General features: G+C 38.1%; 1 protein-coding gene across 1 annotated transcript in view; it reads left to right on the top strand.

The window, feature by feature from the left end:
- Positions 1-747: 747 nt before the first annotated feature.
- The window catches only part of LOC128652685 (odorant receptor 131-2-like), a 33268-nt gene continuing 7801 nt past the window's right edge, over positions 748-26214 (top strand). The window contains exons 1-3 of the mRNA XM_053705615.1: positions 748-789; positions 2039-2139; positions 12004-12928. Coding sequence (XP_053561590.1) covers positions 748-789; positions 2039-2139; positions 12004-12928 — 1068 coding nt within the window. The remainder of the gene's footprint in view (positions 790-2038; positions 2140-12003; positions 12929-26214) is intronic.

The raw sequence follows: 26214 nt of genomic DNA, 5'->3' as shown, positions 1-26214 counted from the left end.
TCTGACCTAGAACAAAGAAACTGGTGAGACTAAGGTTTCCCCAAACTATTAGATTGAAACTCAGAAACACTATTTGGTAAAAACACAGTACAGTTTAAGGGACAGTCAAGTCAAAATTAAACTTTCATGATCATATAGGGCATGCTATTTTAAAGAACATTCCAATTTACTTATATTATCAAATGTGCTTTGTTCCTTTTTTATTCTTTGTTGAAAGCTAAACCTAGGTAGACTCATATGCTAATTTCTAAGCCCTTGAAGGCTGCCTCTTATATCTGTGCAATTTGACAGTTTTTCACAGCTAGACAGTGCTAATTCATGTGTGCTATATAGATAACATTATGCTCACTCAAATGGAGTTATTTATGATTCAGCACTGATTATCTAACATGCAAGTCTGTCAAAAGAACTAAAATAAGGGGGGAGTCTGCAGAGGCTTAGATACAAGGTAATCACAGAGGTAAAAAGTGTATTTCTATAACAGTGTTGGTTATGCAAAACTGGGGAATGGGTAATAAAGGGATTATCTATCTTTTAAAACAATAAGGGCCAAATTACAAGTGGAGCGCTAAATATCGCTTTCAAGAAAGCAATATTAACGCTCCACTTTGTAATACCAGCGCACAATAAAGTGGGCTGTTATTACAAGTCAATCGCAATGGGAACGCAAGCTCGTGTTCGCATTGCTAGGAAGCATTGCACTCACAACAGCGTGCTTCCATAGCCTCCTATGGGATCCTCGTTCTGATGCCGTCAGAGACGGCATCAGAACATCGCGCAGTAAAGAGGGTAAGTAGCGCAGTGATGGGCAGCATTTTAAAATATATATGTCTATGAATATATACTGTACATATATATTTATCTGTTAAGATGTGTGTATACAGTTTTAAATTGCCCCCTTATGAATACAAGTTTCTGAATCCACCAGACTTTTGTAGTAGGAACACATAGCCACTAATAGAATAATTCACTTTTAACCAGAAATGTATCTTAAAGGGAAATGAAACCCCAATTTTTTATTTCATGAATCAAAGAGAACATACAATTTTAAACAACTTTCCAATTTATTTATATGATTAGATTTGTATTTTCTCTTTGTTTCATTTGCTGAAGGAGCAGTAATGCGCTATTGCCAGCTAGTGCTTGATTACAAGTGGTGCGCTAACTGTTGTGCGCAATTAAAAAGGGGTGTTTTGCGGGTGTTTGCACAAATCAGAAGTAGCTGAAAGTAAATGTATTTTTGACGTATTTTGTGCAACTTTTTAGTCAAGTTGAGCTATTCTTGTGCATCTTAAATTAAATTGCGCTCAAGTGAACGCATTTAATTTCAACTTGTAATATGCACGCTATTCCTGACACGTGCAAACATGAGTGGTGTGCTAACTGTTGTGTGCGATCAAAAAGGGGTGTATTGCGGGTGTTTGCATGCATCAGAAGTAACGCGCATTTTACAAGTTGAAAGTAAATGCATTCACTTGAGTGCAATTGAATTTAACGTGCGCCAGGATAGCGCAACTTCAGAGCTCTGGTTAACTGTTACGCTTGACTAAAAAGTTGCACGAAATACATCAAAAATACTTTTAAAAGTACAGTTACACTCATAATAACCCTATCTAATAAATAATATTTTACAAACATTGCATAAAAAGGTATAAGGGCTCAAAAATGAAACACAATCAGGTTAACTGGACTTATTGCACGAGCGGGAGCGATAAATAGCACTCCTTTTGTAATCTTGCCCATAGTGAGCCAATCACAAGAGAGAAATGTGTGCAGGCACCAATCACCATTTAGCAGCCAGTAGTATAGGATATTTACATATTCTTTTTCAACAATGGATACCAAGTGAACAAAGTACATTTGAAAATAGAAGTGATTTTAAAAGTGTCTTAAAATTACACGCTGTCTAAATCATGCAAGTTTAATTTTGACTCGACTATTCCTTTAAAATATTAATGTGGCTTTGTTTTTACCCACATCTTTTGTATTTACTGCACATATGTTAAAATGTGACTTTAATGTCCTCTTAATACATCAGAACAGCCATGTAGAAGACATTAACACTGTACAAGTGTTCCTTATGGAATGGTGCTTCGAGATTTCAGTAAAAAAAATAAGAAAGCTGAGAAATCACAGTGGGTAAACGTGTGCATCAGAGGGTAAATAAGGGAGAATCCAGCTGGGAGCGTAGAAAAGATAAATACTCACATGGTATAGATCAGTTAGGATAAACCTACAGACAGACTCATGGCAATGTAACTGCTCATAAGCAACCTGATTACTGGGGCAGCACTGCTGAAGGAACAGCCTTACCGTAATAGGGTAATTATTGGTGCAATATAATACTCACGTATACATTATTGAGAACTATGTTACATTGAATTACCAAAGAACTAACCAGAAAAAATTATTGTATAATATGGCATGGGGATATTTTTAAAAAATCCAAGATCATAGCATTAGCTTAATTTATTAAGATTATTATGTAAATTAGTCATTTGCAATAAATAACTCAATGTGACTGTGTTACACAGTGATTCCTTGATAAATGTAAAGGGGCTCTTTTATGTCTGTGTTAAACATACTAAACAAGGTTTTCAAGAGGTATGTCCCTGGACTACAAAAGTGTACATTTTGCTAGCAGAATCATTTTTAAATGTTTTTAAAACATTTATTTTGTATGTAGATCTTTTGAAATGCAGGGCTTGTTTCTGATATATACTATGCATGTACAAAATGACTAACTGTCCCCTATACATGTATACTTACATGCCAGGTCTTGTGAAATAGTTTATTGCTCAGCAAAAAGAAAGCATTACCACCCATCTAAATTCCCTGAAACAAGGGCTAGGCTAGTAACTGGAGATTAACTCAAAATGTATTTAATGTCTACTGTAATAAATACAGTACTGTGCAAAAGTCATAGGCCACCATTAAATTTGTTGTTTTAGCAAAGTTTTTTCGGTCTCTATTAAGATACAAATAAAAACAGGAAATATGTACACAAAATATAAAAAAATGGCTTCTTTAGGCAAAAGACAGTATTTAGTGTGACCTCCCTTGGTCACATCCAAATCATGCTTATTATTCTTACTAATACTTAAAGGGACACTTTACTCAAAAATTTTCTCCCCTTTAATTTGTTCCCAATGATCCACTTTACCTGCTGGAGTGTATTAAATTGTTTACAAGTAGCTCCTTTACCCTTATATTGGCATTTGAAATTGTTAATTTAGCATGTGGTATCCCCACCTATTCTGAAAGTTTGTGGCCGCGCGTACCAGCTATAGATAAGCTTTGTAAACACAGCCAGCAGAAGAAATTACACTCCCAGTGTGATAAAGCAGAGATAAGGTAGTAAAATGTTGATTTTCCATTGTTCTCTCAAAGTATTGGTGATTGTTTTAAGGACAGATATAAGATAAAGAAGCAGGTATATGTGCACAATGTGATACAGTAATGAGATCTGATTATACCTACAAGCTCAACCTATTTTATTAGGCTGTGGCTTCAAAACACAAAATCCGAGCTTTAATATACAGAAATAAACCTTAAAAAGCTAATTTTCATACATTTTTTACTCTGCAGTTGGTAAAAAAAGCAATTGTAAACACATTAAGGGAAAAACTATTTTACAGTATACTGTCCCTTTAATGAACATTAGCAGTAAGTGCCTGTCAGCCAATGAACATTAACAGGAAGTGAGTTTCATCCAATAAGCAGTCAAGCGTAGTTAGCACGCGAGCTGGAGCAATAAATAGCGTTCCACACGTAATCTGACCTCAGCAGAAAGTATACAACCGATATACAGCTGTATTAGCTTCAATTTATATTTCAATAATTTGTACTTGCTTGTATTTAAAGGGACAGTGTACTTTAACATTAGTTCACCCTTGTGTGTTCCCAAATGACTTGTTATAGCAGCTGCAGAGCATAAAATGTATGATAAATCACATTTCTTATTGTAAATGAAAAAGCTCTTTAAAACCAGAACCCAATCAAAATAGGCTAAGCCTGCAGAGAGAGGACATCCTTATCATCAAATGCTTCCCATTTTTTTTTTTTTATAAATAATTTTTATTGATTTAAAGAAAAGATAGTAACATCTTGACATAAGCAAAAACAAAGACATTGGAGCACCTCTATACCGGCTTGATAAAGCATATATGAGGCATACACATCTTAGGCAAAACTTCTAACATCATAATTTCAGGAGTTTTTTAAAAAAAAACTAATATATAGTAGTGCATGAGTTCATGTCCCCTAGGGGAGCCATATGTTTTAAGCAGTCTTTGGTTTTTCTGTGCTAACCCCCGAGGGTTGTTGCGGTTTTACCTCTTCATGGCTCTTAGTAGGTGGTATAGGAGTTCTGAGTGCAGCAATTTCACAAACCAGTAAATTCAAATAGACAAACTTAAACCTAAACACTTAGTATAGAACTGGAGAGAGGAGACAAGTAAAATGCTTCCCCTTTTTATCCCTGTCTCTATGCAATACTTAGAACAATTGCAAATGAATATTTCATAGTTTTTATCTCTCCCACACCCCACTGGGAGTGTAATTTATTCTGCTGGATGTGTTTACATAGCCAATACTTAAAGGGATAGTCTAGCCCATATTAAACTTTTATGATTAAGATAGGGCATGCGATTTTAAACATCTTTCCTATTTACTTTTATTATGAAAATTGCTTTGTTCTCTTGGTATTCTTTGTTGAAGGCTAAACTTAGGTAGGCTCATATGCTAATGTCTAAGCCCTTGAAGGCCGCCTCTTATCTCAGTGAATTTTTAAATTTTGGACTGTTATAGTAGTGCCTGCATCCTGTATTTTATATACCTATATTTACCACATGTAAAAAGTGTCATATACACACGGCTGCCCCCCCTTTTACTCAAACACATCCCTCAATTAATTTTAAGCAGACCATATTGTTCTGTGCAGTCATTTAGACAGGGGTTCCTTCATCTCACATTTTGCTATTTTAATATTGCCCAGTTACTGCTATTTTGTTTCACAGGTGTTATTGCATTAAGGATATTGTTCATTTTTTTACCCCACACCAATGTCTTTTTCTTTCATAGCCTCTACCAAGTGAATGCTCGGGGGCCTCCGGTTTCTCCTCTGCCAGGCCGTGTCCTTTTGAGGGTCATCCTGCACTTTCATCTAATAGTGAACCTTAGTACATACCCCGTACACCCCATAGGCTCACCTGCACCAGCAGACATATACTGCACATCATATGTTAAGACAGGGTCAGACTCCTTCCTCAGACAATCCCAACAGGCTCCTTTCTACAAGTCCTATGCATATTCAGTTTTATGTACATAGCAATTCTTTTCACAAAACTTTTAAAATATTCCCATGGCCCTACCTCTTAAGGGGAAATAATCACTTTACTATTCCTGACTTAGAAGCTTGCCTTATCAAGCCAATACATCTTACATTTATACCTCATGCAGATTTTAACTTAAAGTGAAGTTCAATTTCAAACCACTGAGCATCACCCATGTATACAATAACCTCCCAATATAAAAGTCGCTTACTTATTTTTTCGAAAATGGATATGAATTTCGAGTTATTTATATCTATATTATATTGCTGTTAGTTACCTTTACTCCTCCCCCGGTCTACTTCCTTATTTCCCTCAACTGACGTCGCGATTGTAAGAACAAGCTGACGTCGTCACTTCAATGCTCGTGCACAAGAACGGATGCGATATGCGCATGCGTATCCTGTCTTCATTCGCGCATGCGTAAAAATTTTCGTTCCGTTCTGCAGTTCATTCCAGAGCAGAGTTACATTGTATCCAGAGTATAGACAACTGTCCAAAGACACAGGCTAACACGCAAGCGCAGATCATGCATGAGCATGACGACTAACGAGAGAAGTGCTGTTATACGCATGCGCTAGACTGTATTATGACGTGGATGAAAAGGGGCAGGACACCCCGGGGGAAGTGAAGGGATTGGATATCAAATTGCGAAAACATGTCAATCAAAAGGCAACCAATGTCGGGCGGACAATTGCGGCAATACGGAGGGTAAATTAAAATTAAAAAATGAAACGAAAGTGATAATTTAGAGAGTTTTGATGAATGAACATTATGGTTTTTTATAATGACAATTCAAATTATGTAATTGAGAGCTGCGGACTTGAGCTTCACTTTAAACTCTCTAACCTCATACATACAAAACCATATATTATTCAAAGATCCCTTGAGGGCATGGACCAAGATGTGTAGACTATGGGGAGTGCGAAAATCAGCGAACAAATATTTACCAATCCAGGGCAATCTGCATTTCTTACCTGGCTACACAACAGAGGTTTTTGGAATATGCAAACAAAATCAACTCACTAAACTTAATCAACTCTTTAATCCATTAACTTTAGAAATTGTATCTTTTCAAGAATTGCAAAACTTGTATAGTCTCCCAACCTCGCATAGGTTTGCATACTTTCAGTGCAGACATTACATATTCAACTTAATATCAGATGGACGGTTATCCAAAGAACCCACTAATCTTGATAAACTCTGCACATTAGCAAAACAAGGGTCCTATAAACTTTCACATACATATGATCTCATTCTTCGACACTTTGAGGACTCCGCTATGCAGAAGATTTTGTCAAAGTAGTCAGACCACAGAGACCTAACGGTAGATACTGTCCTTATCAATGCAAGTTTTAAAAAGGCACATACTAGTACAATTTCTGCGAATTTGAGGGAATCGCACATGAAATTCTTGCATCAATCTTACATCACATCAGGTCTGTGCTCTAAATGGGTACCAGGGGCAGAAACTATTTGCACCAAGTGTAGATACAAATCTCCCGACTGGACTCATTTGTTATGGGACTGCCCCAAATTTTAACAAAGGAACAGGTGCTCCTTACAGCATACCATGTTATATTTTTAATACTAAAAGACAGGGCATTTAAATACGATACCTTTATAACTACAGTCCTCATGCTTGCTAAACAAATAATTTTGGGAGGATGGGCAAGTGACGGGACTCCTCCCTTTCAGAAATTAATTAGAAAAGTACATATTCAGATGTTAATTGAGCAGGCAGACACAAAGAGAGATCCATAAAAAGAATTAAAAGATTTCTCCACAAATGGGAGGCTTATATGCTATTGTTGTTGTTAGAGACAGAGTCATTTACCCATTCAGAAACAGTCTTTATATCCTAAATGAGAACCTCAAAAGTAATTAGTGCCTATCTGATGGTCAGGCCTAATCAAGCCCCATTGTTTACACAAACATGAATTGGGTTGATTCTCTACAGATCTCTTTCTTGGGCACCGGTCTGTGGGGGGTGAACTGGAGGCGCTCCGGGTAAGTGCTATATATATGTTTGTTAATGGTTTGTTTTTTTATTTTTATTCCTTTTTGTTATTATTTAATGTATAAAACTTGAAAAATGGATACTAGCCTCTGCATGACAACCTTATGAATCTGCTATGACTCTCTTGCATCATACTTATTGTAAAGCCGGTTTTGTGGAATTAGCAATGCACTTGTGTTACTCTAACTTTACTTGTCTTGTATGTATTGGATCTTTTGCTATAAATAAAGTTAAAAAACAAACAAATATTGTAATCATGTTTATTTGTAAAATGTGTAAACTCAACTCCTTTTATATCTACCTCAGTTTTATCTGAATTAATACGTGTATTTATTTTTATTATAATTCTGGATATATCATTGAATTGAGTCTTGCTTAAAAACGTTTAATATCTTTCCCTTTCAGAAAGTACATATATCAATTTTATATATTAAAGGCAGATGTCAAAAACAGACAACAGTATTGCAAAAAGTCTGCAACCAAAATATTTTTAAAATGATTTTAAATTGTCATTTCATTAACACAATGTTAATATTTTTTGTACTTGAGGGATACACCCCTTGAGTATTTATACATAGGGGCATATTTTTCAAGTTCTGTATAGAGCTTGAGGCCTCTTGTTTCTGATGAGCCTTGAAGAAGAATGAAGAATGAAGAAGTTATGGAGCAGCGGTCTAAAGAATACGATCGGGTTGATTGACACCCCATGCTAGCGGCCGATTGGCTACGAATCTGCAGGGAGCGGCATTGCATCAGCAGTTCACAAGAACTGCTGGTACAATGATAAATGCTAACAGCGTATGTTGGCATTTATCGATGTGCCGCAATGTGCAGCGGACATGATATGTTACTTCGTATCATGTACGCTCGCTCATTGGTAAATGTACCCCATAGTCTTTATTGCTGTGGCCAATCAGAGGCTAGAAGTAAATCATCTTATGCGCTGTTCTAAACATTCAGGGGCATATGTATCAAGTTCCGTATGGAGCTTGATGCCCCGTGTTTCTGGCGAGCCTGCAGACTCGCCAGAAACAGCAGTTATGAAGCAGGGGGCGGCGTTGCACCAGCAGCTCTTGTGAGCTTCTGGTGCAATGCTGAATACGGCGAGCGTATTGCTCGCCGTATTCAGCGATGTCTGTCGGACCTGATCCGCACTGTCGGATCAGGTCCGACAGACATTGATAACTAGAGGCCTTACTCTCATGTAGTAGGTTCAGGTAAACTGCACCATGTTTAAAGGGACAACAAACTTTACAAATTTATCACTATTTAAAAACATTTATTTATTTAGTCAAGAAACTTAAAGGGATAATAAACCCATTTTTTTCTTAAATGATTCAGATAGAGCAGCAATTTTTAGCAACTTTCTAATTTACTCCTATTATTAATTTTTCTTCGTTCTCTTGCTATCTTTATTTTAAAAGCAGGAATGTAAAGCTTAGGAGCCGGCCCATTTTTGGTTCAGCCCCTGGGTACTGCTTGCATGCTCTATCTGAATCATGAAAGAAAAAATGTGGGTTTAGTATATCCCTTTAAAGGGATAGGAAAATCAAAGTAAAACGTGCATGATTCAGATAAAACGTAATTTTTAGACACTTTTAAGTTCACTTCTTTTTTCAAATCTGCTTTGTTCTCTTGGTATCCCTTGTTGCAAAAAACTACACACATATCCTACACTAGTGGGAACTGCTTATTGGTGGCTGCACACATTTGTCTCTTGCGATTGGCTAACTAGATGTGCTCAGCTAGATGCCACAGTGCAACAGTGTTCCTTCAGCAAAGGATAACAAGAGAATTAAACAAATTTGAAAATAGAAGTAAATGGGAAAGTTGTTTCAAATGGTATGTTCTATGCAAATCATGAAATAAACTTTTGGGGTTTCCTGTCCCTTTAATATACTTTTACCACTGTGATTACTTTGTATCTAAGCCTCAGAAAACTGCCCCCTTATCTTAGTTCTATTTAGAGACTTGCATTTTAGGCAATTTGTACAGACTCATAAATAACTCCACGGGAGTGAGCACAATGTTATCTATATGGCACACATGAACGAGCACTGTCTTACTGTAAAAAGTCATAAAAATGCCCTGAGATAAAGGCTGTCTGCAGGGGCTTAGAAGCAGACAGACATTTAGATGTTTAAAAGTTATAAAGTGTATTAATATAACAATGTTGGTTGTGTAAAGCTGGGGAATGGGTAGTAAAGGCATTATCTAACTTTTTAAAAATTTTTTAGAGTAGACTGTTCCTTTTAACATTTTTAAAGAGATCTTTAACAAATTGGAATGGCCTTTAATTTGCCCCCCCCCCCCTCAAAAAACAAAAAGTTGTAGGAACAGCTTTGCACAGCTTTTCTAATGGAGTGCAGTAAATCTCACTAAAGGTTATAAGAATCAGGGCCGTCTTTAATATTGACTGGACCCTGGGCAAAAAAATTTCGCTCTCCACCCCAACATCCCAAAAAATGTGGATCATCCACTGCTGGGCTAATCATTTAAAAAAAAATGAAATAAATTGCAATATGTGAAACTGGACCTAAGCAGTACTAATAAGTAAATAAATATATAAATTCCTCCACTGTGGATTTATTTAATATTCTTTTGAATGTGATTCTGGTGTGAGGTTAGCTGGTTAAAGAGATTTTGGGCAGCCAACAGGAGCAAAGCAAGGTAAAGACTGAGGAGGAAGCTTGGAGGTGCAGACAAATATAAGTTTACTGACTGGAATAGCAGAACTACTATGGGAAGCTGTAAAATCTGAGACAGAGAGAAAACAAAAACTATACAAATAAACCTTACATTAATGTGTGAAGTATCAGCATGACACTATACATCAGCCACAGCAGCACATGTCACTTCTTTGCTAGGAACAAGTTCCCTCTCGCCCTGCACTAGACAATGCTGCATGGGGAGGGGCATGTGTGCACTCACTTATTCTTCCCACTGACACCTTCCTACAAAGCACTGTTCCCCTAACAAACTTCAGTTAGTTGATCTTAGGGCCACAGCAGAAAGAGCAAGGCTAAGGGGACCAGTAGACTGGATGCTGTCTGCCCAAGGCTGCATAGATACAGTGTGAGATGTGTCACACAACTTCAAGACTGAAGAGAGCAGTCTATGCAGCTGCATAGATGCTCAAATCCTCACATGCCTGCTGCTCCAGCTTTCTGCTGCATGCGCCTACAGTCAGCCCTACCCAGAAACAATCCCCACCACCAGAGCATTTACCTGGTAACAGTGGTAACCCCAGTAGGACCTTTTCTGATGCAGTGGGAATGGCTGGATGCCGAGTTAGGGCTTTGCATTCAGTGCTGCACAGTGCACATCTAAAACAGCACATGGCAATAGCTTGGCATGTCACATGATACCGGCACGATCTGGCACAGTTTTCTTTAAAAAAAATATATATAAGCAGAGTACTTTTGACTGTGACAATATTAGGACTGAATGTGTGTGTTCCCCATGTCACATCAGCAGTCTGGTATGAACCATAAAAAAAATATATATATTTTTTTTTTAGGACTCTTGGGCCCCTCAAAAGAGACTGGGCCCTGGGCAGCTGCCCCTTTTGCCCTGTGTTAAAGACGGCCCTGATAAGAATCATCATTCACATTTTAATATTTACATTTTTATTTGAATATTCTAAAATAAAAATAATATATGTTTACTTTTCAGAAGAGAGTTTGGTTGCAGATAGTGAAGATTCTGGAGTTGGTTGTCAATGAGTTATGCAGATCTAATGAGACAAAGGAAGAGAATATGTTTTATACAACAGATAGCTTGATGGCAAATAATACTCTTAAGTTCCATAACAGTCATTTTGTCCATGACTGGCTACATTTCTCTGAGTTATCTTCTCAGCTCAGCCGCTCCATCTTCTCCTTCTTCACTGGTTCCTTCATATCCTACACATCTTATTGTCTAAAGAACTGAGAGAATAGAGAACTTTAGTGAATCAGCAGCAAAGAATAGCAAAGGGTGAAATGACAGAGGCTGGTCAGACTGAAGAGAACACAGTTTAGTGAATTTGTCACTAGTCTTTACTAAAATTATATCAAATTAAATTTATTTTCTGCATGTATTTCAATATCACTTTAAATATCATTTGCTTAAAGAACAGTTTAGTCAAAATTAAACTTCATGATTCAGATAGGGCATGTAATTTTAAACAATTTTACAATTTACTTTTATAATCACATTTGCTTTGTTCTCTTGGTATTCTTTGTTGAAAGCTAAACCTAGGTAGGCTCATATGCTAATGTCTAATGGCCACCTCTTATCTTTGTGCATTTTGTCAGTTCCAGCTAGACTTTGCTAGTTCATGTGTGCCTTATAGATAACATTGTGCTCACTCACATGGAGTTATTTATGCGTCAGCACTGATTGGCTAAAATGTAAGTCTGTCAAAAGAACTGAAATAAGTGGGCAGTCTGCAGAGGCTTAGAAACAAGGTAATCACAGAGGTAAAACGTATTTTTTTTTATAACTGTGTTGGTTATGCAAGACTGGGGAATGGGTAATTAAGGGATTATCTATCTTTTTAAACAACAAACATTTTCAAGTAGACTGTCCCTTTAACCTTTGCACAATTATGTTACCCTATTTAATAGCTTGTCTTTAATATGACTAAATTATTTATTTATCTATTAACAGTTTGCAAAGGCTTAAGAAACTGCACCGGCCGTTTGTGATGAATTCTACATCTGAATACAGTAACATGACACAGATGTCTGTGTACAACATCAAGAACATTGAAATTGTGAGGATATCTCTCTATATCCTGACTTTTTTTTGCCTGTGTGTGTTCTTGTGTTTCATCACAGGTATCTTGAGGCTCTACTTCAACTCAGCTCACATAAAAGAGAACCCTCGCTACATTCTATTTGTCCACATGCTTATCAACGATACAATATATCTTGTCCTGGGACTTTTTTTAGTTTTTGCTACTACGCATATAGTACATATTCCTGTGCCAATTTGCTACATTCTGGTCACTGTAACTTCAACGTCCTTTAAGGTCACTCCATACAACCTGGCAGCCATGGCTCTTGAGCGATATATCGCTATTTGCTTTCCTCTGCGCCATGCAGAGATATGTAACAGACAAAAAGCCAATGTTGCCATAATCATTATTTGGGCTGTTGGACTCATACCTAATATTGCTGATTTTATTTCTTTGACCTCCACAGTAGAGAAGAACTATTTTTTGCTCTCTGTGATTTGCTCCAGAGCTACGTTTACAATAACTACGGTACAAAACAACATTCGCGCATTCACTCATACCTTCACATTTTCTTTGGTGGCATTGATAATTATTGTCACCTACATTGAAATCATGTTGGTTGCAATGAAGATTGACTCAAGCACGGCATCTGCATCTAAGGCAGGAAAAACAGTCATGTTGCACGCGATCCAGCTGATGTTATGCATGCTTGCTTTCACCTATTCCATTACAGAGACATACCTAAGAACATATGTTGCCATATTGCCTTTACTTAATTTCTTCTTCTTAATGTGTTTGCCAAGGTTTCTAAGCCCTTTCATTTATGGAATGAGAGATGAAATGTTTCAAACCTATGTAAAAAAGTTTTTACTTTGTAGAGCTTAAAAATGAACCCTAAAGAACACTGAAAGTAAACAGAACCCATAACATGTTCAGCCCATCAGCCATAGGCCTCTAGTTATCAAGGTCTGTCGGACCTGATCCAACAGTGCGGATCAGGTCCGACAGACCTCGCTGAATAGGGCGAGCAATACGCTCGCCGTATTCAGCATTGCACCAGCAGCTCACAAGCGTCAGCCCTGGGTCTAGATAAGTACTAGGGAGGAAGTTTGGATTATAAAATTGTCTTTTGTAACTTGAGAGCTCAATTGCTTTATAACTATTATCAGAATTTGATGTCAGTTTTACCAAATATTTAAAACACAAGCAAAAATGTAATCCCTTTAAAGGTGATTTAAAGGTCTAAAAAATAAAAGACATTAAAAACAATCTTTTACGAACAGTCTCACGGATATCACCCAGTTTCTTACACAGGTAAAGCTATTTTGTTTTGTTAACATGTTTTCCTAACGTACTCTTCGTCCCCCTATACTATCCTTGTATGATCATATCATAAAATGTTAGTTAACAACTTCAAGTTTTGACTCATTAGTCAAGATTTACTGTTTAACTTGAAGCTAATTCTTTACAATTAAAGGGACAGTCTACACCAGAATTTTTATTATTTAAAAAGATATATAATCCCTTTATTACCCATTCCCCAGTTTTGCGTAACCAACACGGTTATTAATATACTTTTTACCTTATATTACCTTATATCTTAGCCTCTGCAGATAGCCCCCCTTATTTCAGTTCTTTTGACAAACTTACATTTAAGTCAATCAGTGCTGACTCAAAAATAACTCAACGGGAGTAAGCACAATGTTATATATATGGTACACATGAACTAATGTCCTCTAGCTGTGAACAACTATCAAATGCATCCAGATAAGAGGCGGCTTTCAAGGGTTTAGAAATTAGCATATGAGCCTACCTAGGTTTAGCTTTCAACAAAAGAATACCAAGAGCACAAATCAAATTTGATGATAAAAGTAAATTGGAAAGTTGTTGCATGCCCTATTGAATTATGAGAGTTTATTTTGACTAGACTGTCCCTTTAATTAAATATGTCTTCCGATTAGATGCATGCCTTCACTACAGATGAAATAATGTTTTGGCACTTATGTTATAAATAACAAATATTACCTACATATGATTGTTCTAAATAAATGTGGAATGTTTGCTAAACTGTCATTATTCATATTTGTACAAAAAAGTAATGTTTTCCTTTCATTAAATGTAACAGTTATAAAATGTAGCCTCAGATCATTCAAATGTTAATTCTTCTAGATCAGCAATGTCTATCAGAATCAGTATTCAAATTCAATATTTGAATATTATGCAAGCACCAGGTGGCAAAGGGGTCAAAACTATGGGCCTGATTATCTAAAGCTCTCACTCTGGCAAGATGATCTAAGACATCTCAACAGTACGGCGAGATCCCTCTGTCTGGGATCTGTTTATTTAGTTAAGCAGGGTGCTGTATGCGAAGGAAGGACACATACATTGCAATATAGGGCCAAAATATGAGTGAAGCACTATCGAGGAGGATAAACGCGATCGCGAGATCACGGTGTTCATTACGCTCAAATACATATTACAAGTGGTTTGCTGTTTGAGTTATTGTGAATTTGTTTTCGCAAACTGGTGGTAATTTACACTCCCCATATTTTCTTTGGGCGGCGATAAGTGGAAATGTCCACTCGTATTACAAGTTAAATGTAAATGCAATCCCTCAAACGCAATCGCATTTAATGCTCAAACTTCTTACATGGCCTGAAAGGTCACAAAAAGAGTTTAGCTGGGGGAAAAAGTTGCACTAAACTACTCTATTAACCCCTAAACCACCACACCCCCACATCGCAAACTACCCCTATAAACGATGTACTCAATCAGTTAGCTGTAAAATTGAGTCAAGCTCAACACTGCCACAACTAGAGATTCTCTCAGGAACTGAATGTGCACCTACTTGAGAAGAGTGTTTTCCACATTGGAAGGATGATTCTTTGCAGACTGGAACAAATTGACGTATTCTGAGGATGTTAAACAATAGAGACTTCTAGAAGGTTAATTTTGCTACACCGCAAACTCCAGCACTAGAACTCTTTCAAATCTTAACCATTGATTATGTAGATGAAGATGACATATTTGTGCTAAGAGAGCACTATGATAAAGGGAAAGTTTACTCAAAAATGTTCCCCTTGTCCCCAACAATTCACTTTACCTGCTGGAGTGTATTAAATTGTTTACAAGTATTTCCTTTGCCCTTATATGGGCATTTGAAATAGTGGATTTAGCCTGTGGTATCCCCACCTATTCTGAAAGTTTTTGGCCTTAGGGCCAAGCTATAGATAAGCTATGTAAACACAGCCAGCAGAAGAAATTACACTCCCAGTGGGGTATAGAAGAGATAAGGTAATAAAATGTTTATTTTCCATTGTTCTCTCCAAGTATTGGTCTTTGGTTTATGAACAGATATAAGATAACAAAGAATGTATAGGTACACAATGTGATAAAGTAACAAGATCTGATTATACCTATAAGATCAACCCATTTTATTAGGTTGTGGCTTCAAAACACAAAATCAGCTATTTAATATACACGAATAAACCTTAAAAAGCAAATTCTCATACATTTTATACTCTTAAAGTTGTCAGCTTATGTTGTGAGAATAGAACTAGCAGTAGGAACTCTACTGGAAAGAGGCAAATCTCCTATATACAAGGAAAGTGATGCAGGAAGTAAGAAAGCTCATGTGAAAGATTTATGGATAAGAAATCCTTAGAAGTCCTTAGTTAAGTATAGTTCCCAGAATCAAAAGGTAATGAAAGAAAATTACGCCTAGATTTAGAGTTCTGCGTTAGCCGTCCAAACCAGTGTTAGGGGGTCCTAACGCTGGTTTTGGCCGCCCGCTGGTATTTAGAGTCTTGTAGATAAGGGTCTAACGCTCACTTTCCAGCCGCGACTTTTCCATACCGCAGATCCCCTTACGTCAATTGCGTATCCTATCTTTTCAATGGGATCTTTCTAATGCTGGTATTTAGAGTCTTGGCTGAAGTGAGTGTTAGAACTCTAACGACAAAACTCCAGCCGCAGAAAAAAGTCAGGAGTTAAGAGCTTTATGGGCTAACGCCGGTTCATAAAGTTCTTAACTACTGTGCTCTAAAGTACACTAACACCCATAAAGTACCTATGTACCCCTAAACCGAGGTCCCCCCACATTGCCGCCACTCTAATAATTTTTTTTAACCCCTAATCTGCCAACCGCACACCGCCGCAACCTACATTATCCCTATGTACCCCTAATCTGCTGCCCCTAACATTGCCGACCCCTATATTATATTTATTACCCCCTAATCTGCCCCCCCCAACGTCGCCGCTACCTACCTACACTTCTTAACCCCTAATCTGCCAACCGGACCTCGCCGCCACTATATTAAATGTATTAACCCCTAAACCGCCTCACTCCCGCCTCAAAAACCCTATAATAAATTTTATTAACCCCTAATCTTCCCTCCCTAACATCAGCGACACCTAACTTCAAGTATTAACCCCTAATCTGCTGACCGTACCTCGCCGCCACTATAATAAATGTATTAACCCCTAAAGCTAAGTCTAACCCTAACACCCCCCTAAGTTAAATATAATTTTTATCTAACAAAATAAATTAAATCTTATTAAAAAAAAATGAATCCTATTTAAAGCTAAATACTTACCTGTAAAATAAACCCTAATATAGTTACAATATAACAAATAATTATATTGTAGCTATTTTAGGATTTATATTTATTTTACAGGCAACTTTGTATTTATTTTAACTAGGTACAATAGCTATTAAATAGTTAATAACTATTTAATAGCTACCTAGTTAAAATAATTACAAAATTACCTTTAAAATAAATCCTAACCTAAGTTACAATTAAACCTAACACTACACTATCAATAAATTAATTAACTAAACTATCTACAATTATTTACAATTAAATCAACTAAACTAAATTACAAAAAAAACAAACACTAAATTACAAAAAATAAAAAAAGATTGCAAGAATTTTAAACTAATTACACCTACTCTAAGCCCCCTAAAAAAATAACAAAGCCCCCCAAAATAAAAAAATGCCCTACCCTATTCTAAAATAAAAAGTTAACAGCTCTTTTACCTTACCAGCCCTTAAAAGGGCCTTTTGCAGGGCATGCCCCAAAGAAAAGAGCTCTTTTGCATTTAAATAAAAATACAATACCCCCCAACATTACAACCCACCACCCACATACCCCTAATCTAACCCAAACACCCCTTAAAAAACCTAACACTAAGCGCCTGAAGATCTCCCTACCTTATCTTCACCACGCCGGGTATCACCGATCCGTCCAGAAGAGGGTCCGAAGTCTTCATCCTATCCGGCAAGAAGAGGTCCAGAAGAGGGTCCGAAGTCTTCATCCTATCCGGCAAGAAGAGGACATCCGGATCGGTAGACATGTTCATCCAGGCGGCGTCTTCTATCTTCATCCATCCGGCGCGGAGCGGGACCATCTTGAAGCAGCCGATGTGGATCCATCCTCTTCTTCCGGCGACTCCCGACAAATGAAGGTTCCTTTAAGTGATGTCATCCAAGAAGGCGTCCCTCGAATTCCGATTGGCTGATAGGATTCTATCAGCCAATCGGAGTTAAGGTAGGAAAAATCTGATTGGCTGATTGAATCAGCCAATCAGATTCAAGTTCAATCCGATTGGCTGATCCAATCAGCCAATCAGATTGAGCTTGCATTCTATTGGCTGTTCCGATCAGCCAATAGAATGCGAGCTCAATCTGATTGGCTGATCCAATCAACCAATCGGATTGAACTTGAATCTGATTGGCTGATTAATTTTTTTAATACGATTTAATTTATTTCATTAGATAAAAATTATATTTAAATTAGGGGGGTGTTAGTGTTAGGGTTAGACTTAGCTTTAGGGGTTAATACATTTATTAGAGTAGCGGTGAGGTCCGGTCGGCAGATTAGGTTTTAATACTTGAAGTTAGGTGTCGGCAATAGGGAGGGCAGATTAGGGGTTAATAAAATTTATTATAAGGTTTTTGAGGCGGGAGTGAGGCGGTTTAGGGGTTAATACATTTATTATAGTGGCAGCGAGGTCCGGTCAGCAGATTAGGGGTTAATAAGTGTAGGTAGGTAGTGGCCACGTTGGGGGGGGCAGATTAGGGGGTAATAAATATAATATAGGGGTCGGCGATGTTAGGGGCAGCAGATTAGGGGTACATAGCTATAATGTAGTTTGGAGCGGTGTACGGAGCGGCAGATTAAGGGTTAATAATAATATGCAGGGGTCAGCGATAGCGGGGGTGGCAGATTAGGGGTTAATAAGTGTAAGGTTAGGGGTGTTTAGACTCGGGGTACATGTTAGGGTGTTAGGTGCAGACTTAGGAAGAGTTTCCCCATAGGAAACAATGGGGCTGCGTTAGGAGCTGAACGCGGCTTTTTTGCAGGTGTTTTTTTTTCAGCTCAAACTGCCCCATTGTTTCCTATGGGGGAATCGTGCACGAGCACGTTTTTGAAGCTGGCCGCGTCAGTAAGCAACGCTGGTATTGAGAGTTGAAGTGGCGGTAAATTATGCTTTACGCTCCCTTTTTGGAGCCTAACGCAGCCCTTCAGAGAACTCTAAATACCAGCGTTGTTTAAAAGGTGCGGGGGGAAAAAAACACATGTAGCTAACGCACCCCTTTGGCTGCAAAACTCTAAATCTCAGTGTTATTTTCTATATGAAGAACATAGGAATGGAAAATATGTGTTTTTTACATTGGGCTTTGCGATTTAGGAGTAACATGGTCAGGTTAGCGCCCATGAAGAATTGCTAGCTCAATGGGCATTCTTGAAATATTAAATATAAAATATTATTATAAAATATTAAAAAATACTATACATACTGTAGAATATTCAAAATAATCTTTAGAACATATATATTTTAACAGTATGTATAATAATTTTTGATAATGTTTATTAATATTTTTTAATATTTTATATTTAATATTTCAAGAATGCGCATTGAAGTTAGCAGGTATTCATGTGCGCTAACGCCCAAAACCTGATGCATAAAATGCATATTTTACATTCCTATGTTCTTCACATAGAAAATAATGTAATTATTATTACATATATATTTGCTTTTGGGTCAGTAGTGGGGTACGTCTTGGAGTTCTGGTATGGAAACCTTCTGCCTTTAGTATGTGTCTTACTGTGCAGACTGAAACCTCAGTGTCTGTTGCCACCAAGTCTTGCTGCAGGTCTTTTGCAGTCGAGGGTTTTTCTCAACCTGCCTTCTCAAAAACCTGGTTGCAGCTGTTGATAGCTTCCTTTTTCTGCCCCGTATTGGTAGTGTAACCACTGTTTCTTTAACTTTGAACTTGCCAACTATGCTTCCAACAGAAAAATAACGTCCTAACAGCGCAAAGGGGTTAAAGAATATATAGAGGAAAATCTTGCCTTCTACGTCTAGTGCTGGGGCTGGTATTTTCTTTGTTGAAAAAATGTTGGAGGGTAGTTGTGCGTGAACTATAGGACCCTTAATGATTTTAGAGTTAAAAATTTTACAGTTAAAAACTGTTGGGGGTGTTTTTTTTTTACAGGTAAAAGAGCTGATTTCTATGGGGCAATGCCCCTCAAAAGGCCATTTTAAGGGCCATTGGCAGTTTAGTGTAGGTTAGGGGTTTTTTTTTATTTTGGGGGGGCTTTTTTATTTTGATAGGGCTATTAGATTAGGAGTAATTCGTTTTTATTTTGGATAATGTGGTTTTTTATTTTTGGTAATTTAGTGTTTATTTTTTGGTAATTTAGTGTTTATTTTTTGGTAATTTAGAAAATTGTATTTTAGTAATTTAATTTATTTTATTGTAATGTTAGTTAGTTTTTAGTGTAAGGTAGGTTTGGTTTTATTTTACAGGTAACTTTGTATTTATTTTAGCTAGGTAGTTATTAAATAGTTAGTAACTATTTACTAACTAGTCTACCTAGTTAAAATAAATACAAACTTGTCTGTGAAATAAAAATAAAACCTAAGATAGCTACAATGTAACTATTAGTTATATTGTAGCTAGCTTAGGTTTTATTTTACAGGTAAGTATGTATTTAGTTTTAAATAGAAATTATTTAGTTAATAATTGTAAGGTTTATTTAGCTTTATTTTAATTATATTTAAGTTAGGGGGTGTTAGGGTTAGGGTTAGACTTATGCTTAGGGCTACGTTAGGGTTAGGTTTAGGGGTTAATATATTTATGTAGTGTTAGTGATGTTGGAGTCCAGAGGTTTAGGGGTTAATAATTTTAGTATAGTGGCGGCGACAGATTAGGGTTTAATAACTGTAATGTCGGTGGCGGAGATGTTAAGGGCGGCAGATTAGGGGTTAATAGTTTTATTTAGGTGGCGTCGATGTTAAGGGCGGCAGATTATAGACTAATAACTGTAATGTAGGTGGCGGCGATGTTAGGGGCAGCAGATTAGGGGTGTTTAGACTCGGGGTTTATGTTAGGGTGTTAGGTTTAAACATAACTTTTTCTTTCCCCATAGACATCAATGGGGCTGAGTTACGGAGCTTTTGTTTCCGCGATCGCAGGTATTAGGCTTCTTTTTTGCCAGCTCTCCCCATTGTTGTCTATGGGGATATCATGCACGAGCATGTCAAAGCAGCACTTGTATTTTGGTGCGGTATGGAGCTCAACACCACCATATCGCCTGAACAAGCTTGCTTCTTGTAAACCTGTAATAGCAGCGCTATAGGAAGGTGAATTAACGCCGCTTTTGTGGCGGTCGTTAGTTTCCCTATAGCGCTCAAAACTCGTAATCTAGCTGTAATTTAATTACTAAGCCCCCTAACCTAACACCCCATAAATTAACCCAATTGTAAGTTACAATTAAAATAAAAAATCCTAACATTAATTTAAAAATAAAACCTAACATTTATTTGCAAAAAATGTATCTAAAATTACAAAAATTAAAAAGTCTAAAAATTATCAAAAATAAAAAAATGAAACCTAATCCCTATGAAAATAAAAAAGCCCCCCCAAAAAAATTAAAACACCCCCTATTCTAACCTAAACTATCAATAGCCCTTAAAAGGGCCCTTTGTAGGACATTACCCTAAGTTAAACAGCTCTTTTACATGTAAAAAATACTAAGTCCCCCCTAACAGTAAAAAAACCCCACCCACCAAACCCTCCAAAAAAAAACCTAACACTAAAAAAACCTAAATTACCCATTGCGCCTAAAGGGGCATTTGTATGGGCATTGCCCTTAAAGGGGCATTCAGCTCTTTACTGTCCTTAAAAGGGCAATCAGCTCTTTTACAGCCCAAAAAACCCTAATCTAAAAAAAAGTCCCACTCACCGTTCCTGAAGTCCAGCGGAGGTCTTCTTCCAGGCGGCTCCATCATCTTCTATCTTCATCCGGAGGGAAGGCGGCACGGAGGTGCGGAGCTGGCTTCCCCAATGCACGAAGATTCAGCAGCGGTTCTCAGTGGCGGTTCTCAGCGGTGGTCTTCAGTGGCAGAGGTCCAAAGTGGCGTGGAGGCTCCTCTTCATGCGATCGTCCACCACACACTGAAGATTGAATGCAAGGTACCCCATTTTACTGGGGTACCTTGCATTCCTATTGGCTAAAAATTTTTTAAATGAGCCAATAGGATGAGACCTACTGAAATCTTATTGGCTGATTTGAACAGCCAATAGGATTTCAGTAGCTCTTAACCTTTTGTCTGATTTCAAAATTCCAGCCAGTAGGAATGCAAGGCACCCCAATTTAAATGCGTTACCTTCCATTCAATTTTTAGTGTACAACGGAGATCGGAAGAGGAGCCTCCATGCCGCTGAGGACTGCCGCCACTGAGAACCACCGCTGAGGACCACTGCTCCAGATCCGTGCATCAGGGAAGACCTATCCGCACCTCAGCTTTGCGTTGGCTTTGCTACGGATGAAGATAGAAGGTGATGGGCCTGGAAGAAGACCTTCAAGTGAGTACCTATTTGGGGTTTAGTCTTAGGCTTTTTTTTATTTTTTGGGGTGACTTTTTTTTTAGATTAGGTTTTTTAGGGTTGTAAAAGAGCTGAATGCCCTTTTAAGGGCAATGCCCATACAAATGCCCCTTTAGGGGTAATGGGCAGTTTAGTTTTTTTTAGACTAACACCTAGATTTAGAGTTCTGCGTTAGCCGTCAAAAGCAACGTTAAGGGGTCCTAACGCTGCTTTTGGCTGCCCGCTGGTATTTAGAGTCAGGCAGGAAAGGGTCTAATGCTCACTTCCTCACCGCGACTCCAGGCTACCGCAGATCCCCTTACGCCAATTGCGTATCCTATCTTTTCAATGGGATCTGCCTAACGCCGGTATTTGGAGTCTTGGGAGAAGTGAGTGGTAGACCCTCTACCGACAAGACTCCTACCGCCAAAAAAAGTCAGTAGTTAAGAGCTTTATGGGCTAACGCCGGAATATAAAGCTCTTAACTACTGTGCTACAAAGTACACTAACACCCATAAACTACCTATGTACCCCTAAACCGAGGCCCCCCCACATGGCCGCCACTCTAATAAAAATTTTTAACCCCTAATCTGCCGACCGGACACCGCCGCAACCTACATTATACCTATAAACCCCTAATCTGCTGCCCCTAACATCGCCGACCCCTATATTATATTTATTAACCCCTAATCTGCCCCCCCAATGTTGCTGCTACCTTACCTACACTTATTAACCCCTAATCTGCCGACCGGACCTCGCCGTCACTATAATAAATGTATTAACCCCTAAACCGCCGCACTCCCGCCTCGCAAACACTAGAATAAATGTTATTAACCCCTAATCTGCCCTCCCTAACATCGCCGCCACCTACCTACAATTATTAACCCCTAATCTCCCGTCCGCACCGTCGCCGCTACTATAATAAAGTTATTAACCCCTAAACCTAACTCTAACCCTAACCCCCCTAACATAAACATAATTTAAATGAAACACTAGGTACAATAGCTATTAAATAGTTTATAACTATTTAATAGCTACCTAGTTAAAATAATTACAAATTACCTGTAAAATAAATCCTAACCTAAGTTACAAATACACCTAACACTACACTATCATTAAATTAATTAAATAAATTACATACAATTAGCTAAATTAAAATACAATAAAATAAACTATTCTATAATACAAAAACCCCCCACTAAATTACAAAAAATAAAAAAGAATTACAAGAAGTTTAAACTAATTACACCTAATCTAAGCCCCCTAATAAAATAAAACATCCCCCCAAAATAAAAAAAGGCCCTACCCTATTCTAAACTACCAAAGTAATCAGCTCTATTACCAGCCCTTAAAAGGGCTTTTTGTGGGGCATTGCCCCAAAGTAATCAGCTCTTTTACCTAAAAATACAATACCCCCAACATTACAACCCACCACCCACATACCCCTACTCTAACCCACCCAAACCCCCCTTAAAATAACCTATCGCTAACCCCTGAAGATCATCCTACCTTGAGTCGTCTTCACCCAGCCGAGCTGAATTCTTCATCCAAGGTGCGCAGAGGAAGTCCTTGATCCGGTAGAAGTCTTCATCCAAGCGGGGCAAGAAGAGGTCCTCCATCCGGTAGAAGTGTTCATCCAGGCGGCGTCTTCAATCTTCATCCATCCGGAGCGGAGCGGAGCCATCTTCAAAGGAGCCGACGCGGAGCCATCCTCTTCAACCGACGACTTCCCGACGAATGAAGGTTCCTTTAAGGGATCCAAGATGGCGTCCCTTCAATTCTGATTGGCTGATAGAATCAGCCAATCGGAATTAAAGTAGAAAAAATCTGATTGGCTGATGCAATCAGCCAATCAGATTGAAGTTCAATCCGATTGGCTGATCCAATCAACCAATCGTATTGAACTCACATTCTATTGGCTGATCGGAACAGCCAATAGAATGCGAGTTCAATACGATTGGCTGATCGCATCAACCAAACAGATGTTTTCTACCTTAATTCTGATTGGCTGATAGAATTCTATTGAAGGGACGCCCCTTAAAGGAACCTTCATTCGTCGGGAAGTCGTCGGTTGAAGAGGATGGCTCCGCGTCGGCTCCTTTGAAGATGGCTCCGCTCCGGATGGATGAAGATTGAAGATGCCGCCTGGATGAACACTTCTACCTTATGGAGGACCTCTTCTTGCCCCGCTTGGATGAAGATTTCTACTGGATCAAGGACTTCCTCTGCGCACCTTGGATGAAGAATTTGGCTCGGCTGGGTGAAGATGACTCAAGTTAGGATGATCTTCAGGGGGTTAGCGATATGTGTTTTTAAGGGGGTTTGGGTGGGTTAGAGTAGGGGTATGTGGGTGGTGGGTTGTAATGTTGGGGAGGGTATTGTATTTTTATTTTCAGGTAAAAGAGCTGATTACTTTGGGGCAATGCCCCGCAAAAAGCCCTTTTAAGGGCTGGTAATAGAGCTGATTACTTTGGTAGTTTAGAATAGGGTAGGGCATTTTTTTTTATTTTGGGGGGATTTTTTATTTTATTAGGGGGCTTAGATTAGGTGTAATTAGTTTAAACTTCTTGTAATTCTTTTTTATTTTTTGTAATTTAGTGTTTTTTTTGTATTATAGAATAGTTTATTTTATTTTAATTTAGCCAATTGTAGATAATGTATTTAATTAATTTAATGATAGTGTAGTGTTAGGTGTATTTGTAACTTAGGTTAGGATTTATTTTACAGGTAATTTTGTAATTATTTTAACTAGGTAGCTATTAAATAGTTATTAACTATTTAATAGCTATTGTACCTAGTTAAAATAAATACAAACTTGCCTGTAAAATAAATATAAATCATAAAATAGCTACAATGTAACTATTAGTTATATTGTAGCTATATTAGGGTTTATTTGATAGGTAAGTATTTAGTTTTAAATAGGATTAATTTAGTTAATTTTAGGAATATTATTTCGTTTCATTTAAATTATATTTATGTTAGGGCGGTGTTAGGGTTAGGCTTAGAGTTAGGTTTAGGGGTTAATAACTTTATTATAGTAGCGGCGACGGTGCGGGCGGGAGATTAGGGGTTAATAATTGTAGGTAGGTGGCGGCGATGTTAGGCAGGGCAGATTAGGGGTTAATAACATATATTCTAGTTTTTGCGAGGCGGGAGTGCGGCTGTTTAGGGGTTAATACATTTATTATAGTGGCGTTGAGGTCCGGTCGGCAGATTAGGGGTTAATAAGTGTAGGTAAGGTAGCGGTGACGTTGGGGGGGCAGATTAGTGGGTAATATATATAATATAGGGGTCGGCAGTGTTAGGGGCAGCAGATTAGGGGTTTATAGGGATAATGTAGGTTGCGACGGTGTCCGGAGCGGCAGATTAGGGGTTAATAATAAAATGCAGGTGTCAGCGATAGCGGGGGTGGCAGATTAAGGGTTAAAAAGTTTAAGGTTAGGGGTGTTTAGACTCGGGGTTCATGTTAGGGTGTTAGATGTAGACTTAGAGAGTGTTTCCCCATAGGAAACAATGGGGCTGCGTTAGAAGATGAACGCTGCTTTTTTGCAGGTGTTAGGTTTTTGTTCAGCCCAAACTGCCCCATTGTTTCCTATTGGGATATCTTGCATGAGCACGTTTTTCCAGCTTACCGCTACCGTAAGCAACGCTGGTATTGAGGGTTGATGTGGAGCTAAATTAGGCTCAACGCACCCTTTTCTGAGCCTAACGCAGCCCCTCAGACAACTCTCAATACCAGCCTTGTCTTAAGGGTGCGCTGGGAAAAAAAAGCAGCGTTAGCTACGCGGGTCTTTACCGACAAAACTCTAAATCTAGCCGTTAGTTTTTATGTTTATGAATTAGGAATTTTCATAGCTACTTTATACTAAACATAGACTTGCGAAACAAAACAAACCGAAAAAAGCAAACAAACAAAAAAACTAAATTATCGTTTGTCTCCACTGTGAAGGATAGCAGCATAGCTGTATAAGTCGAAGGAAGAGAGGGGAAGCCTGTAGAGTGTACACAATATGTATTTGGGTCTCGGGGGGAGTGATATTATAACATTCTCCCATTTGGCCAAAAAGGCCTTAAGTTTGTTATCCGAATGTATCAATGGATCTTTTAAGTCTACTGTCATGAGATGCAGGACACAGCATAGAAGGTACAACACTATTTTATTGCAGAGCATAGAAGTATACAGACTGCACAACTCCTCAGACTTAGTAACTGGGACTATAATGGCTATAGGCCACGCCCCCATCTGGTGAAGTCACATTCCCA

This window comes from Bombina bombina, chromosome 3 (genome assembly GCF_027579735.1).
Source record: "Bombina bombina isolate aBomBom1 chromosome 3, aBomBom1.pri, whole genome shotgun sequence".
Taxonomy (NCBI): Eukaryota; Metazoa; Chordata; class Amphibia; order Anura; family Bombinatoridae; genus Bombina; species Bombina bombina.
The sequence above is the reverse complement of the archived record's forward strand: the minus strand, read 5'-3'. Positions and strand labels throughout refer to the sequence as shown.